At 45.2% G+C, this 21,024-nt stretch overlaps 1 protein-coding gene across 1 annotated transcript in view; it reads right to left on the bottom strand.

Annotated features, from left to right (window-relative positions):
* LOC119169265 (lysosomal acid lipase/cholesteryl ester hydrolase) overlaps positions 1-21,024 on the bottom strand; it is a 261,381-nt gene that overhangs the window by 98,257 nt on the left and 142,100 nt on the right. Inside the window, exon 5 of the mRNA XM_075890735.1 lies at positions 10,922-11,014. Within this exon, the coding sequence (XP_075746850.1) occupies positions 10,922-11,014 (93 nt within the window). The remainder of the gene's footprint in view (positions 1-10,921; positions 11,015-21,024) is intronic.

Genomic DNA, 21,024 nt, shown 5'->3' with positions numbered 1-21,024 from the left:
TCTTAACTGCTGCTATCTTTTCTGGGTCTGGTGCGTGTGTCCCTGAACCGACAATATGCCCCAGGTAATGTATGTGGGATTGCGCAATCTGACACTTCTCCGGGCTTGCTTTCAGTCCCGTCTTCTCTAAGACCTTAAGAATAGTGTCTAGATGCCTTATGTGCTCCTCCCAAGTGCTAGAAAAAATAGCAATATCATCTAGGTCTGCCGTGGCATACACTTGATTTTGCGACAAGAGTTTGTTCACCATTCTTTGAAAGGTTGCCGCGGAATTTTTCAGTCCGAAAGGCATCACTTTCCATGCGTACTGGCCTTCATGCATTACAAATGCGGTGAATTTGTGACTCTTTTCTTCCATCGGTACCTGCCAGTACCCGCGCCTAAGGTCCATTACCGTAATGAACTGTGCTCTGCCTACTCGGAAAATCGATTCCTGAGGATTCATCATAGGGAACGCATCCGCTTTGGTGACGGCATTTAACGCTCTGTAGTCCACAAACATGTGGATAGTCTCATCTTTTTTTCAGACGCATACCACCGGGTGTGCAAACTCACTCTCCGTGGGGTAGATCAACTTCCAAGTCAAAAGTTCTTCAACTTGCCGGCTGATTTCTTTCTTTAATAGTTCCGGCACCCGATACGGAAACGCCTTTTTTGGCTGGTGACCCGGTTCTATTTCTCTCTTATGTTCGTTTACCTTTGCTACACCCGGAGTGCCGTCAAAGAGGGTGCAATGTCTTTGGAACACCGCCTGTATTTCCGCCTGCGCGTCAGCATCAAGGTGAGCAACCTTTTCGCTCGTTACCTCTAGCTCTTTCCGCTTCACAGTGGTTGGCCGTGGAGCATATTCCACCTCCCCAAAATCATGGTCCTCATCGAAGACGACCCCAATATAACTGACTTATGCATAGTAAGGTCGAATGTTGTTGGCGTGCAAAGTTTTCACCTTTCCCTCAGATGTTTCTACGCGGTAAGAATGTTCGCGCTCACTTCCAACCACCGTGAAAGGGCCTAGCCATTTAGGTGACATTTTACCACTCCGATCATTGTCGAAAACCACAACTTGGTCGCCAACGTTAAAAGCTTTGAGCCTGCTGCTGCGATTATAAGCACTTGCGTAACTCTCCTGATGAGTTGCACTAGTTAGCTCAGCTACATTAGCGGCCGTCTCGAGCTGCTCCTTAAGTTGTTGTAAATACTTAGCGGGGTTTTCTCTCAATGTTGCAGGCACTGGAATTTCTCCCGTCCAAGTCTTCTGCAGTATTTGAAGCGGTCCCGTGGGATTCCTTCCATACAATAGACGAAACGGAGCTACTCCGGTTACCTCATGGGGGACTTCCCGATAAGCCCTTAAAACCATTGGGATCAATTTGTCGCAATTCTTGCAGTCTCTTTGAATGACATGATACAATATGTTTTTGAGTACTCGGTTCCACCTTTCTACAACTCCATTACTCTCTGGGTGTTCTGGGGTTGAAAATTTTGGCATGCAACCTAATTTCTCCAGCATCGTTTGCGTGAGCTGCGATTTGAAATTAGTTCCCTGATCGGAGCAGATCATCTCCGGAACGCCTGTGCGACTGAATATCTCAATCAGTGCATCACAAGTCGCCTTGGCTGTCAAAGAGCGCAGTGGGACCACCTCTGGCCACCTCGTGCAAAGATCCACTAAGCACAGCGCCTACTTATGCCCTCTCGCTGACGGTGTGTCTAGGGGTCCGATCACATCTACATTGACAACTTGGAAAGGATGCTGGGGTCTAGTGAGCGGAGTTATAGGCACTTTATCCGTGCGACGCTTGCCTGAACGAATTTGACATTCATGGCACGAACGACAATGCTCTAATATCTCCTTCACCATACCCGGCCAAAAAAAATTATACCTAATGCGAGCTCTTGTTTTCTTTGACCCCATGTGCCCCCCACATAGTGACTCGTGTGCTAAGTGCATCACCTCAGTGCGGTTATCTTTGGGGACAACTAGCTGACTCACTCGAGTGCCTGCTATTGAGTCGCAGTGGTATAATAGTCCGTCTGAAATGAACATGCTGGCTTTCCCACTAAGCGCATCTTCCCAACATTTCTTTAGCGTAGTGTCGCCCAACTGCACATTGCGGAACTCTAGTCTTCGGCCTAATGACGCCTCCCTTTCTTCATCAGTTTGCGCCTCTTCCCCGGAATCATCTTTCTCCTCCAAGTTAAGATTGCAGGCAACTACCTTCTGTTTCTCTACTGCTTGTTCCGCCTCGTGAGCAGGCTCGGCCGGCGCCCGACAGGATGCCAGAGGGCCGCTGGCCTTCAACAAAAGTTTCCAATCGTCCTTGGTCAACAAACAATCTATGCCCTCGACGAGCTCATCAGTTAACGCGCAGAGTAGGTCGACGTTCTGAGGCTCCGTAACCTCTCGCGGGCTATTTAATTTGACCGGTAACGTAGCTAGCCTTGCCTCGATAGTTTTACCGAAAGCGGACACCAATCTTACCGTGCCAGACGGCTCTACAACACTTCGCGGAAGCAGACTCTCCCGGATGACGGTTATCTCACTCCCCGTATCCGAAATTACTTCTGGGGATATGCCTGCACATGATAGAGGAATTACCTGCAGTTTATCTGTGCCTTCGCCCTCGTGTTTCAGAGACTTCACCTTTGCGCTAAGTACTCCAGTAGGTATTTCAGTACCCGTCTCGAGGGATAACGTTACCTTTTGAACCTTCCACTTTGGCTCGGTAGCCTTCTTGGGGTTGTTCTCCTTATCACTAGCCTTCGGGCACTCTTTAGCGAAATGGCCTGAGCCGTGACATAATTGGCATTTCAGAGCCCCTTTCTCAACTCGTGTCGCCGGCTTCTGCCCCATTTCTACAGTTGGTTGCTTTGAAGCACGCCCTTTCCCTTTCGCTTGTTCGAAAGTTTGGAGCACTTTCGCGATCTCAGTCGGCCTAAGCCATCCCTCGCCTTCCCTTAATCTCACATACTCAAGACCCTCCGTACTAAGGTCCGATTTTATGTGGTCAGCAACCATGAGTTCTGCAATCACTTCTACCGTGTCGGCTTCTCTCACTTGGCGGTAGTATGAGAAATAAGTTTCCACACGGGACGCGAACTGCACCCACATCTCTTCCTTACGCTTAACTGCTCTTTCGAACCTCTGCAGATACTCTGCCGGAGAAAGCTTCAGTTCCGTCAGCACTGCTGCTTTAACTGACTCATAATCTGCACTCTCTTCAGGGTTGAGTTTACGCAGTAGGTAACGGACTCGCTCAGTTAGCGCTGTCATAACCAAATGCACGCGGCTCTCGTGCGGTACCTGGTAAGTAGCAAAAAGTTTTTCTACTTCCTCAAACCATAATGGGACATCCGCGTCACTCGGCAGGCGGAACCCTTTTAGCACTTTTGCAAATTGCTGAACAGAATCGAAACCCTGGCGCCTGTGATCATCCGTGTCCGACACAGAGTTGCACAACGTGCCATTGAGACGTTCCGCATTCATTCTAGCCTTCAATATCTTTTCGTACTGAATCTGAAGATTAAGCTTTTAAATTTCAAGCTCGAGTGTTCTCGCTTCGCTTGATTTCGGTAAAACCTGCGATGCCTGCTGCATCGATTCTTGCCTCTGAGTAGGCACTGTCGCCTCATTTGACTGATCAGAATTTTTAATACCATCATTGGATGGTTCTCGACTCCGATTCACATCTGCCGCACTGGTACCCTCATCTTCATTAGACTTCATTGTTTTAGCACCCCCGCGTGTTCTCACAATGTGCTCTACACATAAACTGCCAGGCCAACTAGAGAAGCACGCAAGAAATCCTGCTCACCCTTTGCTGTATGCAATGTCGTTCCCGGATCTCCTCCACGGTGCCGGAGTTGGCTGCTGTGGGAGCGTCTCGACTTTGCCGCTGGTGGCTGTTGGATGCCTTGCCCCTCGGTCCTCTCAGCGCTGGTCCGGTGTATGGTGCTGCAGAGCTCGCCGATCCCTATCGACTGCGCCAGTTAAGTTTTCCTTCTCGTTCGTTGATCTCCTTGATATGGATTGAAGTCCCGTCAAGAAGATGATCGGCGTCGATGAAGCAGGAGGCAGGTTGGAGGTAATGAAAACTTGAAGGTATATTACAGCGAAATATTTACAGTCATATGTACATCTCGCCGAAGCACACTCAAGATAACACAGACATCAACAGCGTCTTACTCTTCTACTTAACTTTTCTTAAGTTAGAGCCTAGAACACTGTTACTACATACAACGTACTTAGTCTCACTGTTCGACCACCAAGTGGTTATGGCCCAGACAAAAGTTGCATCGTACGGAGTCGTACTGATCTATCAGTTAAGTGATTGCAGCCTCGACTGAAGAGAAACGGATTCCCTCCAGTCTTAAGCATCTTGCGGTAACCAAGAAAAAGGGAAGGTGGCCACTGATGGTCCGCCTCAACATTCTCTCATCCAATCTGTTTCCACTCAGATTAAGTCACTCCCTACTGGGCTGACCTTACTCTCGACAGCAGCGCTTCTACAGTTTAAACAGGCGTTTTGGTACTCTTTCCCATCATGTCTCTCTCTCTCCACCTCCCAAGCGCAAAGGAATTCTCTCGCTCGGGAGATATCGGCATTGTACACCCGGTACATTCATGCCTTTTCCCACACCCAGCGAGCCGAGACGAACCTCAAAGCCGGAAGTTAAATGATCGCGCGCGGAACGTTATTGCCCCTGTAGGTAGCCATCAGCCTTTGACTTTTTTCACTTTCCTTGTGTTCGGGTCGTGCATCGCTGCGACTTTGAGCCGATCGCCAGGGCAGAGCGTGTCGCCTACTCCCACTGAGCTCGCGCCCGGCAGGGGAGGCAGGACGGGGTCGCTTAATCCCATTGTGCGTTTGCCCCCGGCAGCGGCGACTTGTCTCTAAACCACAAACATTCCAAGCTGGTTGGCAGAGCGGGTTCGTTTCACATTGTGTGTTTGTCCCCGGCAGTGGAGGTGACGGACGTAGTTTGCATTCCAGAGGATAAGTGGTGTACAGTTACACGGGCATACCGAGAGAGAGTCGAGAAAGAAGCTTTGTATAACGTAGCTTCCTGCGCTGTCGTCCCACGCTCAAAGGAAGCAATTTGCGACCTTGCCGAGAAAGATCCGAGAAAGAAGCTTTGAATAACGTAGCTTCTGGTGCTGTCCCGTCCGCACGATCAACTTATGAGCGGCAAAACATAACACCCATTCTATGGCACTTGTCATTGTCTGATTACGTGACTGGTTCTTGCATTGTTCAGCATAGTTTTTACAACCTCCGTTGCCTCTCCTTTATTTGGCGCACCTTTAATTTAAAGGTTGGTAGCCCGGCTGTATTGCTCGACCTCTTCTACCGTCATTTGTGGCTGTTGATTTTCCGAAGTGAGGTTTTCATTAGCTTTTCGTGTTTTTCTAGTTCATCGGCAAAGCCTCGATTTTTTGCGTCACCAAATTTACATTGTCAAAGGTGTCAATAATCATCAATGCTCTGCTTGAACCTATGAAACTCAGCCCAAGTCTTTATTTTGCAACCCTCAAGTGCTTTTTAATACCTCTTGACATGTCAAAAAGTACGAATACAGTAGTTTGGCAGAAGTTTGAAATTCAACGCAATTTCAGGCGTAACGCAAATAGATTGATTGATTTGTGGGATTTAACGTCCCAAAACCATGATATGATTATGAGAGATGCCGTAGTGGAGGGCTCCGGAAATTTCGACCACCTGGGGTTCTTTAACGTGCCCCCAAATCTGAGCACACGGGCCTACAACATTTCCGCCTCCATCGGAAATGCAGCCGCCGCAGCCTGGATTCGATCCCACGACCTGCGGGTCAGCAGCCGAGTACCTTAGCCACTAGACTACCAGGGCGGGGCTTAACGCAAATAGAGCAACACTGACTTGCGTGATATAAATACAGGGGTATAAGGCGATGTGAAATCGTTACGTACTGCCGCCAAACTGCAGGTTACATGGGGGGAGGGTTCATTTATAAATGCAATGGTCTTGCATCCGTGTGACATGAGCAGGAGCAGTGTACACAAGCAGACTGCATGAAAAGAAATACAGGGTATAAGGCGACGAGATGTCGTTGCACACTGCTGCCAAACTCTCATTTAGGGAGACGGCAATCGGCAAGTGAGCACTTGGTCAATTAGTGCGAAGGTGGCAGAAGATGATGTGGCTCTCGACAGTTGGCCAAACCGCCCATTGTGACTTATGATTTGTCTAGGGCAGCATGCGGGGGTTCGATGTCATCGGGCAGCAGGTCGATCAATCCAAGCACTCGGGAGCTGACCTTCCTGAAGGCTGCCTTATCGGCTGCTGTTCCTTATAGATGGTTTCAAGCTGTGCCATGGACAATCGTGCGGCAGGTGGCGACGCGGAGTCGGACATCAGCGTGAAGGAGTATACCGTGCAGGTTGTGTTGATGATTGTCGATGAGCGCACTCTAGGAAGCTTTCCGTGGAGTGGGTACAAGGCTTAGGGTACCCGATGTAAGGAAGCATACCATGAAGAAAATTCCACACGCTCTCATATACGGAGAAAGCGTCGAAGCGGTGAAGAGGAAACTTCCTATAGGCGAAAACCAGATATATGCACTAAGGGACAAGGAAGACAAAGTAGATACCAATTTGAATGAGATAAATAACAAAACAGCTGAGGAGTTTTATAAGGATATGCAGAGTAGCCGAGACAACCACGACCTCATTATTCCCACTTTTTTTCTCAAGATTCTTGTAACCCCGTTACACTATGTACAGCGCAAACTGCGCCTACAGTGTTCTAGATTACGCCGGCCTCGGGAACATTAAAGATCATTCTGGAACCTACGTGGCCTCTGGCGATAACGCTAGAATATTCGACGGAACGTGTATAAAAGCCGACGGGTTTCATCGCTAGTCAGTTGATCGCTGGCCAACGCTCTGCTCGCCGCTATCAGTGCCCATGTGTTGCTATAACCTAACCTTCAGTTTGCGGGCCACAAGCTTGGCTAAATAAAATGATTCATCTGAACGTCAAGTCTGCTGTCTTCATCCGCGTCACTACCCCGTGACAATGTAAGAACTAGCAGTAACCGAGATGATACCTCACCAGCAAGGACAGAAGCTAGAAAAGCCTAGAAAAGCCTTGAAGGAAATGCAAAGAGACAAAGGTGCTGGTGAGGTTCAGGCAACATAAGATATTTCTTAAAGAAGGAGTACAGATTCTGTTAGAAAAACTAATCACCCTGTTTACGAAGTGTCGCCTGACAGCGAAGGTACCAGTATCTTTGAGGAATGCTAACATCATCTTAATATATAAGAAAGGAGATGACAACGAATTGAAAAATTACAGTCCCATCAAATTGATTTCCGTCGTATAGAAGCTATGTACAAAGGCAACTGCTAGCAAAATAAAAGGACATTAGAACTCACTCAACCAAAGGAACAAGCAGATTTTCGAACAGGCTACTCAACAATCGACCACATTCATACTCTCAATCAGGTAATATAGAAATGCTCAGGAAACAGCCAACCACTATACATAAAATTCATAGATTACGAGCACGCATTTAATTCAGTAAGAAACTCAGCAGTCATGCAGACACTATGGATTCAGGGCGTTGGCGAAGCATGTGTAAACATCCTGAAAGAAATCTATAGAGGATCACCTGTTACCATAGAGCTCCTTAAAGAAAGCGACAGAGTACCAATAAAAAAGTTTGTATGACAGCGGGTTATAATCTCCGCAACGCTATTCACCGCGTACTTACATGACGATTCATGGGACTTAGAATGAGAAGAGTTAGGCATAAGAGTGAATGGAGAGCGCCTTTGTAACCTGCGCTTCGCGGATGATATTGCATTGCTGAATAGGTTAGGGAACGAATTTTCACTCATAATTACTGAGTTAGACAATAAGGGCAGAAAGGTAGGCCTTAACAATACCTGCAGAAAATGAAAGTGACGTACAACAACATCGGAATAAAGCAGCGCAAAACGTAGATAATAGTGCACGTGAAGTTTACAAAGGATACGTTTATATAGGGCAGGTACTAACCGCGAAGCCGAAGTACGATGGAGGCTACAAGACTTTGACGTCACCGTTGCCCACAAATCTGGGCGGAAACACACTGACGCTGACTGCCTTTCACGTGCACTAGTCGAAAATTTGAACACTGATTTTTTTTACACTTTTCTTTGTGCCGTATAAGCAACCAGCTTAGCTCAGCAACAGCGTGACGACTCAAAGCTATTCCCGCTCATTGAATACATGTAAGGACTCAACTCTACCCCTCCTCAAAGTTTTGCACGCTCGCAATTCTCTTTTTTTTGTTTTCGAGATGGAGTGCTTTACAAAAAGAACTTTGATTCTACACGTGCCACGTACCTGCTTGTTGCGCCAACCACGCTTCGTGGTGAGATTTTACGTGCTTGTCTTGACGGGCCATCGTCCGGACTCCTCGGCTATACACACACGCTGCGAAGAATTCGCCGCTCCAACTACTGGCCACATTTCGCGAATACAGTGGAGAACTACGTTTGCAGATGTCACGACTTTCAGCGGTGTATGATTTCACCTTTAGAATCAGCGAGACTGTCGCAACCAATAGACCCATTAAAGGCACTGTTTTATCAGATTGGCATGCTCTTGCTGGGATAATTTCCCACGTTGATTGATTTGTGGGGTTTAACGCCTCAAAACCACGATATGATTATGAGAGACGCCGTAGTGGAGGGCTCCGGAAATTTTGACCACCTGGGGTTCTTTAACGTGCACCCAAATCTGAGCACATGGGCCTACAACATTTCCGCCTCCATCGGAAATGCAGCCGCCGCAGCCGGGATTCGAACCCGCGCCCTGCGGGTCAGCAGCCGAGTACCTTAGCCACTAGACCACCGCGGCGGGGCGGATAATTTCCCACGTCTTCATTTGAAAGTCGCTAGGTTGTTGTCGCTACTGACTACTTAACACGCTACTGTGAAGCAAATGCGTTTTTAAAACCTACAGCAGCAGATGTTACTCATGTTTTCGTTAACAGTAAAGTCCTAAGTCACGGTGAGCGAGCCGTGGTCGTAACTGATTGGGGACGGCTTTCTCCACTTACATGATGCAGGAAGTCTGGCGATTAAGTGGCACGTAACATCGTAAAACAACGGCTTACCCCCGCAAACAAACGGGCTGAACTACATAACAAGGCAATTGCCGACATGTTGTCAATGTACGTGGACATCGAAAAGAAAAACGGCGACGATATCCTTCCTCACTTAACTTTCTCGTATAATACTGCTGTAAAGAAACTACCGGATTCACACCTTTTAGCTTTGTTCATGGTTTTGAGGTGACGACAATGCTCGACGCCATGCTCCTGGCCGACAACTCAGGAATGTATTCCTCAGATGCCGCCACGTTCGCGCACTGCGCAGAGGAAGGCCGCGAACTTGATCGTCCCCATATTCAGTCTCACCCAACCGCAGACGCACGCCGCTACAATCTTTGTCACTACCAAGGTATTTTAAATCCGGGTGCTGAAGTCTGGGTGTGGCCCCTATTCGACAGCGTGGCCGTTCAAAAAAGCTGCTTCGCCGCTACTTCAGCCCTTACAACGTCGTACGACGTCTCACCGAGGTTGCTTACGAGCTTATCCCAGAGGACATTTCGAGAAGTTGCTGTCGGTCCTCGCAAACGGAAGTCATTCACGTTTCAAGGCTCAAACTACACTTTTCGCGCTGTGACTCACCAGTGGAGTAACCGACTTTATTGGTGACTTTCCGTCACTCTTTTATTGCGATAGCAATAAAAGAGTGACGCTGTCGGTCTTGTTTTGTTCGCATCAATATCAACCTCAGCGGGACTGTTTTTTGTGATTGTCAGTGTCGTATACTCTGTATCAGTCGAGACTCGATTCATTGGCTAGGCCAACGCCTCCTAGATTTTCTGTGCCTGCCGAATGAGCGCAAAACGCCGGTCATTTATGGCGGCGCTGCCTACGTAGGAGTAAGGGTCTTTGTACTTGGCCTTTCAGATTGGCAATTTTCGCGTTTGCTACTAATTTCAGAGGATGCTTTGTATTAAAATGTTGCTTGCTGAATGACGGCGTAACTTACGTAGGGTTAATTATAATTACGTTTACGCCCTTTTGAAACTTTGTTACGTTATTTTTGTTGCATATAAGCTACAAAAACGTAAAAACCTATTTGAAGACACCCTATTAGAGTGGCGCCACCATCGTAGTTCTGACGACCGCCGCTTTTCGTGTGACCACCGATAATCCGGCAGGCACGGGAAATCTAAGAGGCGTTGGCTAGGCCTACTCACTTCGCTAAGCGGGGCCAGCCATCGTGATTCTGGAGGAGAAACAGTTTCTCCGTTGCAAAAGAGAGCAACCTTACTCTCTTCAGAGACGCACATTAGGGACATCGCCGTTTTTCCTTAAATGAAGAGAACGTCACTCCATTTTTAAGAGCGTATGTACCAACTTGTCCAACAAGCCACTAGTGTTTTGCTCTCAACTATAATCTGTTGAGATCTATCGGTAGCAGCTCAAAAGTATTGGTAAAATGTTTCTTCGAATATTTTTGCTCATCAACCGTATTACTGAGCGTGCGCATAATGTAAGCTCATGCTCTGTGCTTTTATGTAGCGGCAGTATTGAGAAAGGAGACATTCCACACATATCAGAATGACACAAAAATCTCGCTCTCTGTCAACATGATGCTTTCTTATATTTATGGTTCATATCTACGACTCATTGTCACGCAGAAAGCAAACATTGGGCCGAAAATTTCATTACCTCTATGACACTCTGTGACAAAATCTCGTTCCCACATATCCCAGCACATCAGTTAATAAACTTGAACATGCTTTTCTTACTTTATAGAAAACCATTAGGTAAAACAGCAGAATTCATAAAAGACTAACTAAGAATATCCAGCACTCACAAAAAGTGGATCAGAGACAGCCATGAGCTCACGTATAGGAAATCCGATGTTTGTTAGATTCACCACAGGACCGTAGGCTACAAGTAGGTCAATCTGCAATAAACAGCGCAAAGTAATGTTTCTTGGTGCTCGGAAAAAATTAAAAAGAAATGATTACGCGGCAATCGAAAGTCTCAAGCGGGCAAAGAGGAAAAAATTTGGCAGATCCCACGTTGCCTTGGCAATTGATGTTATGCAAAGCGTACGGTGTCAAAGTGAGAGGTATTTGTAACTTTTTATTGAGCGAGACGTTATGAAGTGGCGCTCAACATTTTGGTCTAATTCACTCACACACAGACTTAAACAGCCGCACACGTTTGAGATCAGCAGTTGTTTTCAGTTGCATAACGATGCCAACGACGACATGTATATGAGAAACAACACAAACGGTAAGCATTAGTATTTGCGCTGGGGCTCACGAGCATAGTAGCCCTCCGCACTGCCACACAAATGAACCTCATTGGACGACACCTAACTACAATTGGCGGGAATTCGACATGACGGCTGTATCACAAGAGTACATAGGCATTGCTTTTTTTTATTTTTGATAGCTGATAAGCAGTGAAACCATACATAACAATTTAAGAACATTAGAGCCAATTTGAAAAGTCATCTCGAGACCTGGCGTAGCTAGCTGGTAAAATGACTGTTTGCCATGCAGGATGCTAGAGTTCGATTCCTGGTGGCATACTGACATTTATTTGCATTCATACTGTCAACACTGCCATTGTCAGCTTTTTCTTGACGCTGAAGGATTCAAATTACCCATGTTCGTTCTCGCCGTTCATAGGTAGATATGTCTGCCGCCTGCTACCAACACCCGCTTACCAGAGGCACCTACCCGACTCCGGGTATTTGCCATTGATTTCCCGGAAGTATTTCACAACGTACGTGACGATGTTGTCAAATTACTTATGTCATGACCTGCGCATCGTATTTTTCAAATCATCTTACCCTCCAATACTTAGTTTGGTGTGCCCTGTTGTTGTTTCCGGTGGGAGGACCTCGCCAGGCGTGAATGCCTTAGTCAACGCTTGCCGAAGTGTATTTTCTTTTTTTGCACTTGAATAAAATCATTATATAATAATTCATCATGACAGCAATGAGACGCAGGTGGCTAGATAGATAGACAGACACCAGAAGTGGTTGTAGTACACACAGAAATGCTTCGCATTTAATAAACGGACGGCAAGTAGACTAAGACAAAAAAGTGCTTGTATGGCGGTCTTTTCATTGGCTGTTTTTTGTGGGCGTCACTTGCCGGAAATTGTGGATGTGCGAACAAGCTCGTGCAAAGGACCTAATTTAAAGCAGGAGCATTGTAATGTATAAAATATTACTCCAAGTTTTTTTGTTTTACAGCAAAGATTGTTTGGAATAGCTTACACACTGTAGGACAAAAAGAAAAGTGTCCCAAGTTCAGACTTGCCCCCTATGAGACCCTCTTTAAAAACATACCTGAACTCTCTTCACAGATCATTATACTTCCTTCTGAGAGCCGTGTGAAATACGAGTGGTTTGATGCTCGCTTTCGGATGGTTGCACGGTTTCTAATCTCGCCTCGAATAGGCTTTTATTTTTCTCTCTTTCTTCCTCTTTTCCCGTTATGTCGACCGTAAGACGTATCGCATCCCTCGCTCGTCAAACCTGAGCACGTGTTGTGGGAATTAAGGAGAACTGTAAGAAGATAAGGAATAAGAACTTAGAATGATATAACTTCATGGAAGAGCCTAAACGCATGCCAATATAACGTCTGCTTTAATATATCCTTGACAAATACTTGTGCTGTAATGGGTAATGTGAATAAATAACGTAGATAGGGCCGCTTTTGGTGTCACGTGGACTTATCGTTGTGTGTGAGGTGCCGAGAGTTATCCAAGTCTTGCCATTCAAGCCAACGCTTTGCCGTCAGGGACGCAAACGTGTCATTACTTTCATACCAGCTCTCTTGCATTTCGCCGCTTTCTAGAACTACAAATAACTCGCTACTTACCTCTTCATCCACTATTTACCGGTAATAGGCTAACTGTATACGTAGTAACTAGCTATATTTACTGCTCTAAAACGCCAACAAATTGGGAGACAGCCTTAAATGTTGATCGACGTAGCGCGTTTAGAAACATAGGACAAGAGAAGGAACAGAAGGGAGCGCTTACTTCCAACAAAATCTTTATTTAGAGGAGCCTACATATATATGCTCATGTCACAGAACGAGCGCTAAAAATGAGCGCGACGCCAAATTCTTGCGACAACGGGCGGGAGAAACGCCGCGAAGTCAAAAGAAAAAAAATAAAAGAAAAAGAAAACAAACGGCCAAGGCTCCCCGGGCGCGCGCTCTCCCCGCAGAAGCGTGGCTTCATCGACGAACCTCCTCACCCCACAGCGGCGGCCGGGCAAGCACTGGAACGTTTCAGAAGGAAATGGGCGTGTATGCCGGGTTGACTCATCTGTCAGGGACGGCCCACGTACAGTCTCGCGCCTCTCCCCAGCCTTCGCTGCGTATCGCGCCGACGAAATGACAAGAACTTTCTAGAATGTGGCGCGGAAGGTATTTAATCGAGCGGCCGAGACGAGAAATCTGGAGGAGACGGAAGTGAGCGCCAGAGCGCGTAGGGATTCCGCCGTGTAGTCGGCGAAGGTTTTGGTCCGTAGGGACGAAGCCGGAGATGAAGAGGATTTCCACCTGAGGGGTGAAGGCTCGGGCTACAGGCAAGAGCGTGTGTTTACCGCTATCGAGCGAAGACCCGTGGCAACAGCTGTGGGTGTGAAGCCGACGTGTTCCGGCGAAGAAGTTGAAGTTTGAAGAGTGGCCAAGTGAAGACGGGAGGTTTCCTGGAAGAGAAACTTCGAGGGCTGCGGAACGACAACAACGCTGGACTTTGAGTGAGTGATTCTCGGAAGAGTATCATCTCGACTTTGGTTCCAAGAACTTTGGACTGAATAGGTTTTCTGTCTCTTTAGTCTTTAAGTGTCTTGGTTGTTCAATGCATGCGACTGCATTGTAGTGCGTATTGTTGTCCGTGTCCGTTGTTTCAAGTGTGGCTGATTGTATTGTGTATTACGTTGATTGATTGGTTTGATTGGTGACATATTGTATGCAACTATTGTGGAGTGTGCATTTTTGTGTATTGCTTTCGATCTGCCATTATTGAGAATATAATTTGTTTGTTTATCAACTCTTGGCTCCGACTTGTTCTTTGGGCCACAGCCAGCGTCCGCTGGCGCGCCAAAAAGGACCACTTATAAACTGTCCACGCTTTCGTGGTGCGGTTCGGGGGGCCGATACTTCGGCCCTTGGAATTAACCCGGCAATCGCCTCCCTAATTAACGGGACCGGTGTGACAGCTCACAAAATTTGAAGATAACAGATAAACAGATGAAAAACCCTCTATTATCATGAGCTAAAAACTTATGATCTCAAAAACGACAATTCTTTTTCACAAAGACCGAAAGAAGGAGTGATGACACAGTTTAGTCCTAAACAACTAATCTTTTCTGCTTCAGCAATCTCCCTTGTCACTTTATTTCTGTTTTTTGCTATGATTACCGTACCTTGAAAACGTGGTTTGCAGCCACACGTGCTGCAATGTAGTGCAAAAAAACCATCTCGACCTTTTCTTACGTTGCAAGCGTGTTCGCGGAGCCGGTCATTAATGCATCTGCCAGTTGGTCCTATGTAGTATTTAGCGCATGAAAGAGGTATCTGATAGATTACAAATTGCGCGCATGTGACAAACAGTGTTAAGTGCTTTTTAGAGCAACTCGGTTTTGCATGTGAAACAACTTTCATACACAAGTACGAGCGTTTTTTTCGGGGCAGAAAACACCACTTTTACATTGGCCCGCTCCCCAACCTTTTTCAAGTTGTGGGAGATTCCATGCAGATAAGGCAGTACGGCAAGCTTCTGAAGTCTTGCTGGCTCATCATGAGGGAGAGCTTGCTGCAAGGACTGAAGCTTCTTGACCAGAATACCCGCGACGGAAACCTGTACGTGAGAGGGGTAGCCAGCGTCCAGAAGTCGTTCTGCTTGTTCCTTGAAACTAGCTGCCATCAGATGTGGACAAGACCTCTGCAAGGCGTTACTAAAGCACATATTTACAATGCCTTGTTTTACGAGCTTAGTATGGACGGAGTGGTACGGAAGCAAGGGTTTGTTACTCCTCGGCTTGTACATCCAACAAATGTGGTCTAGGTGAGAATTGAGAGCGATATCTAAAAATATGAAAGTGTTAACAGGCAACTCATGGGTTAAAACAAGGGGACTAAACCGCTCATTGATGAAGTTGAAGATATTTAGGGCAGAAAAAGTGGGGTCAAAGTCAAGAAGAATGAGAAAGTCGTCAACAAATCTAAAGATGCGCATGATTTGGTTCTCACTAAGGTCACCAGAAACGGTTCTGTCGAGCTTGGCTAAAAACAAATCACTTAAGACTGGAGCAATACATGATCCAATACAAATGCTCTCCTTTTGAAGGTGGGGCTTCCCGTTCCATTGAATAATAGTAGATTTCAAATAAAAGGATAATGGTTTTAAAAAGCTACTAGACAATATACCAGCACTATTCTGAAATGTTATGCTACCAAGCTTGTCAATGCACTCTTCTACACAACTAAAAATCGATTTGTGAGGCAACGAATAATACACATCTTTTACATCAATGGAAAAACCACACATGTGCTGATTCGAACGGGGTCGGACGAAATCAAGAACTTGATGGGAATTTTTCACGAGAAATGGGTCATCTACTGTTAATAGACCAAGCTTACTTTGTAAAAACAACGCAACATTTTTTTGCCATGTGCCATTTTTTGAAACGATAACACGAACTGGTTCTTCAGGCTTATGTGCTTTTGCACTGAAGAATACCTCAAGACAATCTTTTTTGCTATTTGCTATGTCCCTAACACGTTTACTGAGGTCGAGCTTTTCACACATCTTTTTTGCCTGAGGCTTGACCTTAGAAAGAACAACATTGTCGTAACTTTTGAAAACAGATGAAACAGCTTCACTTGCTTTAGACCTGAAAAGCTTGTAGGAAAGAACAGCAAACCCTCCGTCCTTGTCGGCTGAAAGTACGGCGAGGGCATTGTTCCTAAAGTAGTCCTTCAGTTTTCTCAGTGGCAATTCGGAAGATTGTTGCTTCGAACGAAGGAGCACATCAACACCTGCTGACACACACCGGTCATGTTCCGAGTCAGTGGCCTTCCCAGAAATTTGCCTTCCGAAATGCGCACAATTTGTAATCTATCAGATACCTCTTTCATGCGGTAAATACTACATAGGACAAACTGCGAGGTGCATTAATGACCGGCTCCGCGAACACGCTTGCAACGTAAGAAATGGTCGAGATGGTTTTTGGCACTACATTGCAGCACGTGTGGCTGCAAACCACTTTTTCATGGTACGGTAATCATAGGAAAAACTGAAATAAAGTGACAAGGGAGATTATTGAAGCAGAAAAGATTAGTAGTTTAGGGCTGAGCTGCGTCAGCACTCCTTCGCTCGGTCTTTCTGAAAAAGAATTGTCGTTTTTGAGATCATAAGTTTTTAGCGCATGGCAATAGAGGGTTTTTCGTTTGTTTATCTGTTATCTTCAAATTTCGTGAGCATATATCTTTACGCTCCTCTAAATAAAGATTTTGTTGGAAGTAAGCGCTCCCTTTTGTCCCTTCCCTTGTCCTATGTTTCTAAACGCGCTACGTCGATCAACTTTCTCTTACCAACATGCCCAACTTTATACTCTAGCCTCTAGTCTGTAACCCCCCTGCTGTAACGCCTTTTTGAGCAAAGCGAGGCACTCACCGAATAAAGAATAAAGAATTAAAAAAAGGCAGCGCCTCTCTAGTGATCAGCAGTCAGAAACTTTTCACGTGTAAGTTTTATGCACTCTAACTGCCAGCGACGTATGGGCTCACCGTGATAATAAAATAGAAGTAGTCAATTGGTTCGCAAAACAGGTGAGCGACTTTTCAGTGAACAAGAAACGCCAAAGCAGCAGTGCTTCCCTTCGGAATTAGCAAATAGCTGACATTGCAGACACTTTGAAACCAACAACGTCAAAAGGAATCGTTTAAAGAACGAGAAGAGGTGTGGGGTGCAGCCTCACTGGTGACCACCTGCCAGTAATTCACTTCCTCGCCAGAGCATGATTTGCCACCCTGGTGCAGTACTTGGCCACTACCTTCCATGACTACACCAATTAACTCTTGGCCATGAGTCCCCAGCGGCTGCGAAGCAACTGTCCAAGGCAGCGGTACGACCTGCGACGCAGCGCAGGGTGATAAGAACTTCTGGGTCCAGACAGGCCACAAGTGGAGTCGGAACTTGGCTACTTTCAACGCTAGAACACTATGAAGTGAGGCTTGTCAACCTGTTATGTTTGAAGAATAAGAGAGTGTTGATTGGGACATAATAGGGGTCTGCGAAGTAGGGAGGACACGTGACGCTTACACAGTTCTGAAGTGGAAACACGTCCAATGCTACCATGGATTAATTGACACAAAAAGTAGCGATGGGTTCTTTATACACTAAAACATTTCTGGCAACATAGAGGATTACTAATGCATCAGAGGGAAGGAGGCAGTTCTCCTAATTAAGCTTAACAAAAGGCATGAGATGAATGTGTTACAGTCCTACGTGCCTACATCGAGCTATTATGATCATTTGGTTGAACGCTTCAAGAGGAGGTAAATTCAGCCAATTATAAAGTCACAGTTTACTGTTCTGATGAGCGACTTGAATGCCAAATTTGGAAAGAAACAGGCCAGGGACCATGCAGTGAGGAGTATGGCATCGGCTGTAGAAATTCCAGAGGGGAGTTATCAGTAGCGTTCGCAGAACGTAATAACTTACGGGTTGTAAACACCTTCAGAAAACGAGCTAAACGTTAGTGGACGCGTTGAAGTCCTAATAGCGAAAATAAAATAAAATAGACTTCATTTTGTGTGTATACCAAGACATTCTACAGGATGTAGAAGTAGCTTGCAACATGTGATGCAGTTACCGTACAATGGTAAGAGCTCGTCTTCACGTAGGTTTGAAAAAGAAAAGAGAAAAACTGATTCACCAGAAGCCAATCGATGAACTACTGATGAGAGCTAAGGTATAGAAATTTAGAGTTTCACTTCAGAATAGATTCGAGGCACTAGCCAAGAGAACCAATGTTAGCTTTGACACAATGAACGATAATCCAACTAGTATTGCCAGAGTGTGCAATGTGAGTCGGACGTACAGTACCCTTACGAAAATGGGTTGGGGCTTCCTGTCACCCACGAGTTAAAAATCAGTCACCCCAGCCACCTTCCTTCAGGCATCGGCCTTTTTGTAGTACGTGGTCTGCAGATTTTTCGCAGACACCGAGCAGACGGCAAGCAGAGTTTTCTGATAATGTGCATCCAGAGTGCATGCACGTAGACTTACGTAACATATATGTAAGCATCTGGAAATTTAGGAAGGTGGCACACTTTAATAATTTTTTAGGTTTCACCTTTTAGACACCTACCAGTCACGTACCAGCCACATACGTACAGACCTCGTCTGTAGGGTTTCTACAGATGCCGAGTAGAGGGCAAGCAGATATGTCTCTTAATCTGGGCCCTTTGAGCGCGTGTGTGAATGCATATAGTATATACGCATATATCTAAACATTCTGGTTCTAGACACAATAGATAACCTTAACTTAATAAACTTCACCTTTCAGTCACCAATCAGTCACCCCCCAATCAGACCCCTACAGACCTGGCCAGCAGATTGTCGGCTGACGCCGAGCAGACGGCAACCAAACGGCAACCAGGTAGGTTTTGAAGTGCGAGCAGTAATTTGTTTGATATTTACTTTGCTGCTGTTGTGTTTATGTGTTAGGAACGTGTTTGGTGGCCATACGGGCGGTAATGTATAATTCCGTGCTACATGTTTCTTGAATGTTTGTGCTAAGGGAAATGGTCGCTTTTAGGTACTTTTTGTTCACTGCGACAACGCATTGAAGATACTTTGCAGAAATACTGCAGAATTTCTGTGGACATTCTGCAGACGTTCCGCAGATATTCTCAAGGCATGCTGAATCTGCGTGGCTACAAATGCTCTGCAGGCTTTTCACAGAACGGGTGTACCGATTGCCTACACGGAGATGACAGAGGGTGACAGAAAGTTTGTCACTTGTCTTGATATATTTTGTATCGCGTATGACTAATAGTATGTAGAATATCTACAGATAGGGTGCAAGTTTTCTGTAAGCGTAACTACACAGGACGTTGTCACAGTATCTCAGGAGACGAAATATCCTATTAGGAGATGAAAAACTATGTTTGCCTCAAATGCAAGCGACAGAATAGAACAAGTGGAGCTTTCGAAGCTAATAATTAGGCGTAATGTAGCCGAAGTCAGAAGGTATAACAAGGAGGGAATTGAGCAGGCTCTAAAAAGGACCAGAAGCCTAGAAATTGCCAAGACAAACTTCTGTATAGACAATAATCTAAATTATGCGTTAGGGAACAAGGAAGGCAATGTCATAACTAATATGGAGAAGATAGTCGAAGTGGCGGAGGAGTTAGTCGAAGTGACAGAAGGCCAAACAGCCAGGATAATATTGTGTGAAGCAGTAATAGTCAAGAAGAACTTGACATCCCATCAGTAACGACAAAGGAAGCAATAAAAGCCCTGGAAGAAATGAAAAGAGGCAAAACCGCTGGTGAGGATGAGATAAGAACTGACCTCCTGAAATATGGCGGAGATATTGAGTTATAAAAAGTGACCCCCTTATATACAAAGTATCCCTTGATGGAAGGGGTACCAGAATCTTGGAAGCACGCCAACATCATCTTATTGGCGTTCTTCTTACTCTAAAGGAAGGAAGACTTCAGAAAATTGAAAAATACAGGCCAATCACATTTCTTTGTGTTTTATACAAACTATTTCCAAAAGTAATAGCTATTCGAATTAAGGAGAGATTAGAGAGCAATCAACCAAAAGACCAAGCAGTATTTGGTGCAGGATACTCCACAATAAACAATAATTATTTATTCATTTGTCATACTGTTAACCCTCACTTGAGGGTCGTTACAAAGAGGGTGAAGAATTGAGTTGCACAAAATGAATATTTGAAAAATTGTAAGAGCTCTGTATTATATAGCATAGTTATATGTGAAACACAGGGACATGCTTTTTCACTCAATATATTTACAACATGATCTCTAAGACCACTGAAACATTTCTAAAAAACACATACATAAACACTGCAAACTTTACATTTTCAACAAATTGCCTATCAAGAGCAACTTCAAAATCACTCAAAGTTTTTATTTGCACCATATCGTTCGGTAAATCATTCCACATATTAATAGCATCGAATAAGAAGGAAAAACGGAAGATATCTGTTCGAGCACGTATTGGTTGTATGAATGTAGTGCATGTTGTTCTTGGAAACCTTTTGTAAGAATGCTTCAAATAATCATCCCTGTTTATTTTCACCCCGGCATGCAGGATCTAAAAAAGAAGTTTCAACCTTTGTTTCCGCCTGTTTAATTCTAGCTATTCTGATTTACATTTTTTCACGATTTCAGTACCAGAATTTTTTCTTAGATATTTGGAGCAGCTGAAGCGAGCTGACTTCTCTGAATGCGTTCTAATTTATTTTTTAAGAACTTTTGCTGTAGGCTCCACACAGCGCTAGCGTATACTAATCTCGGATGCACATACGTTTTGTAGGCAAACAGCTTGACATCTTTTGTGGCTCGGCTTAACTTCCTTCGTAAGAAGCACAATTTTTGACATGCTGATTGACATATGTTATTGACTTGAGGACGCCAGCTCAACTCATCTGTTGTAGTTACACCAAAGTATTTGAAATTACAAAATTTCACCGCCAATGTTATATGCAAACGAAAGCACTTCCTTCTTTTTTGTAATCTGTGTGTAAGTGAATTTTTTAATGTTAATTTCCATACCCCATTTTGAACACCATAAGTTTAGGGTTTGTAAGCACTGATTGATATTCACTTGATCTTCGCTGCATGGTACCGGACAATTGATTAGGCAGTCATCTGCAAATAGCTTGATTTTTACGTT

Source organism: Rhipicephalus microplus, chromosome 3, assembly GCF_043290135.1.
Source record: "Rhipicephalus microplus isolate Deutch F79 chromosome 3, USDA_Rmic, whole genome shotgun sequence".
Lineage (NCBI taxonomy): Eukaryota > Metazoa > Arthropoda > Arachnida > Ixodida > Ixodidae > Rhipicephalus > Rhipicephalus microplus.
The sequence above is the reverse complement of the archived record's forward strand: the minus strand, read 5'-3'. Positions and strand labels throughout refer to the sequence as shown.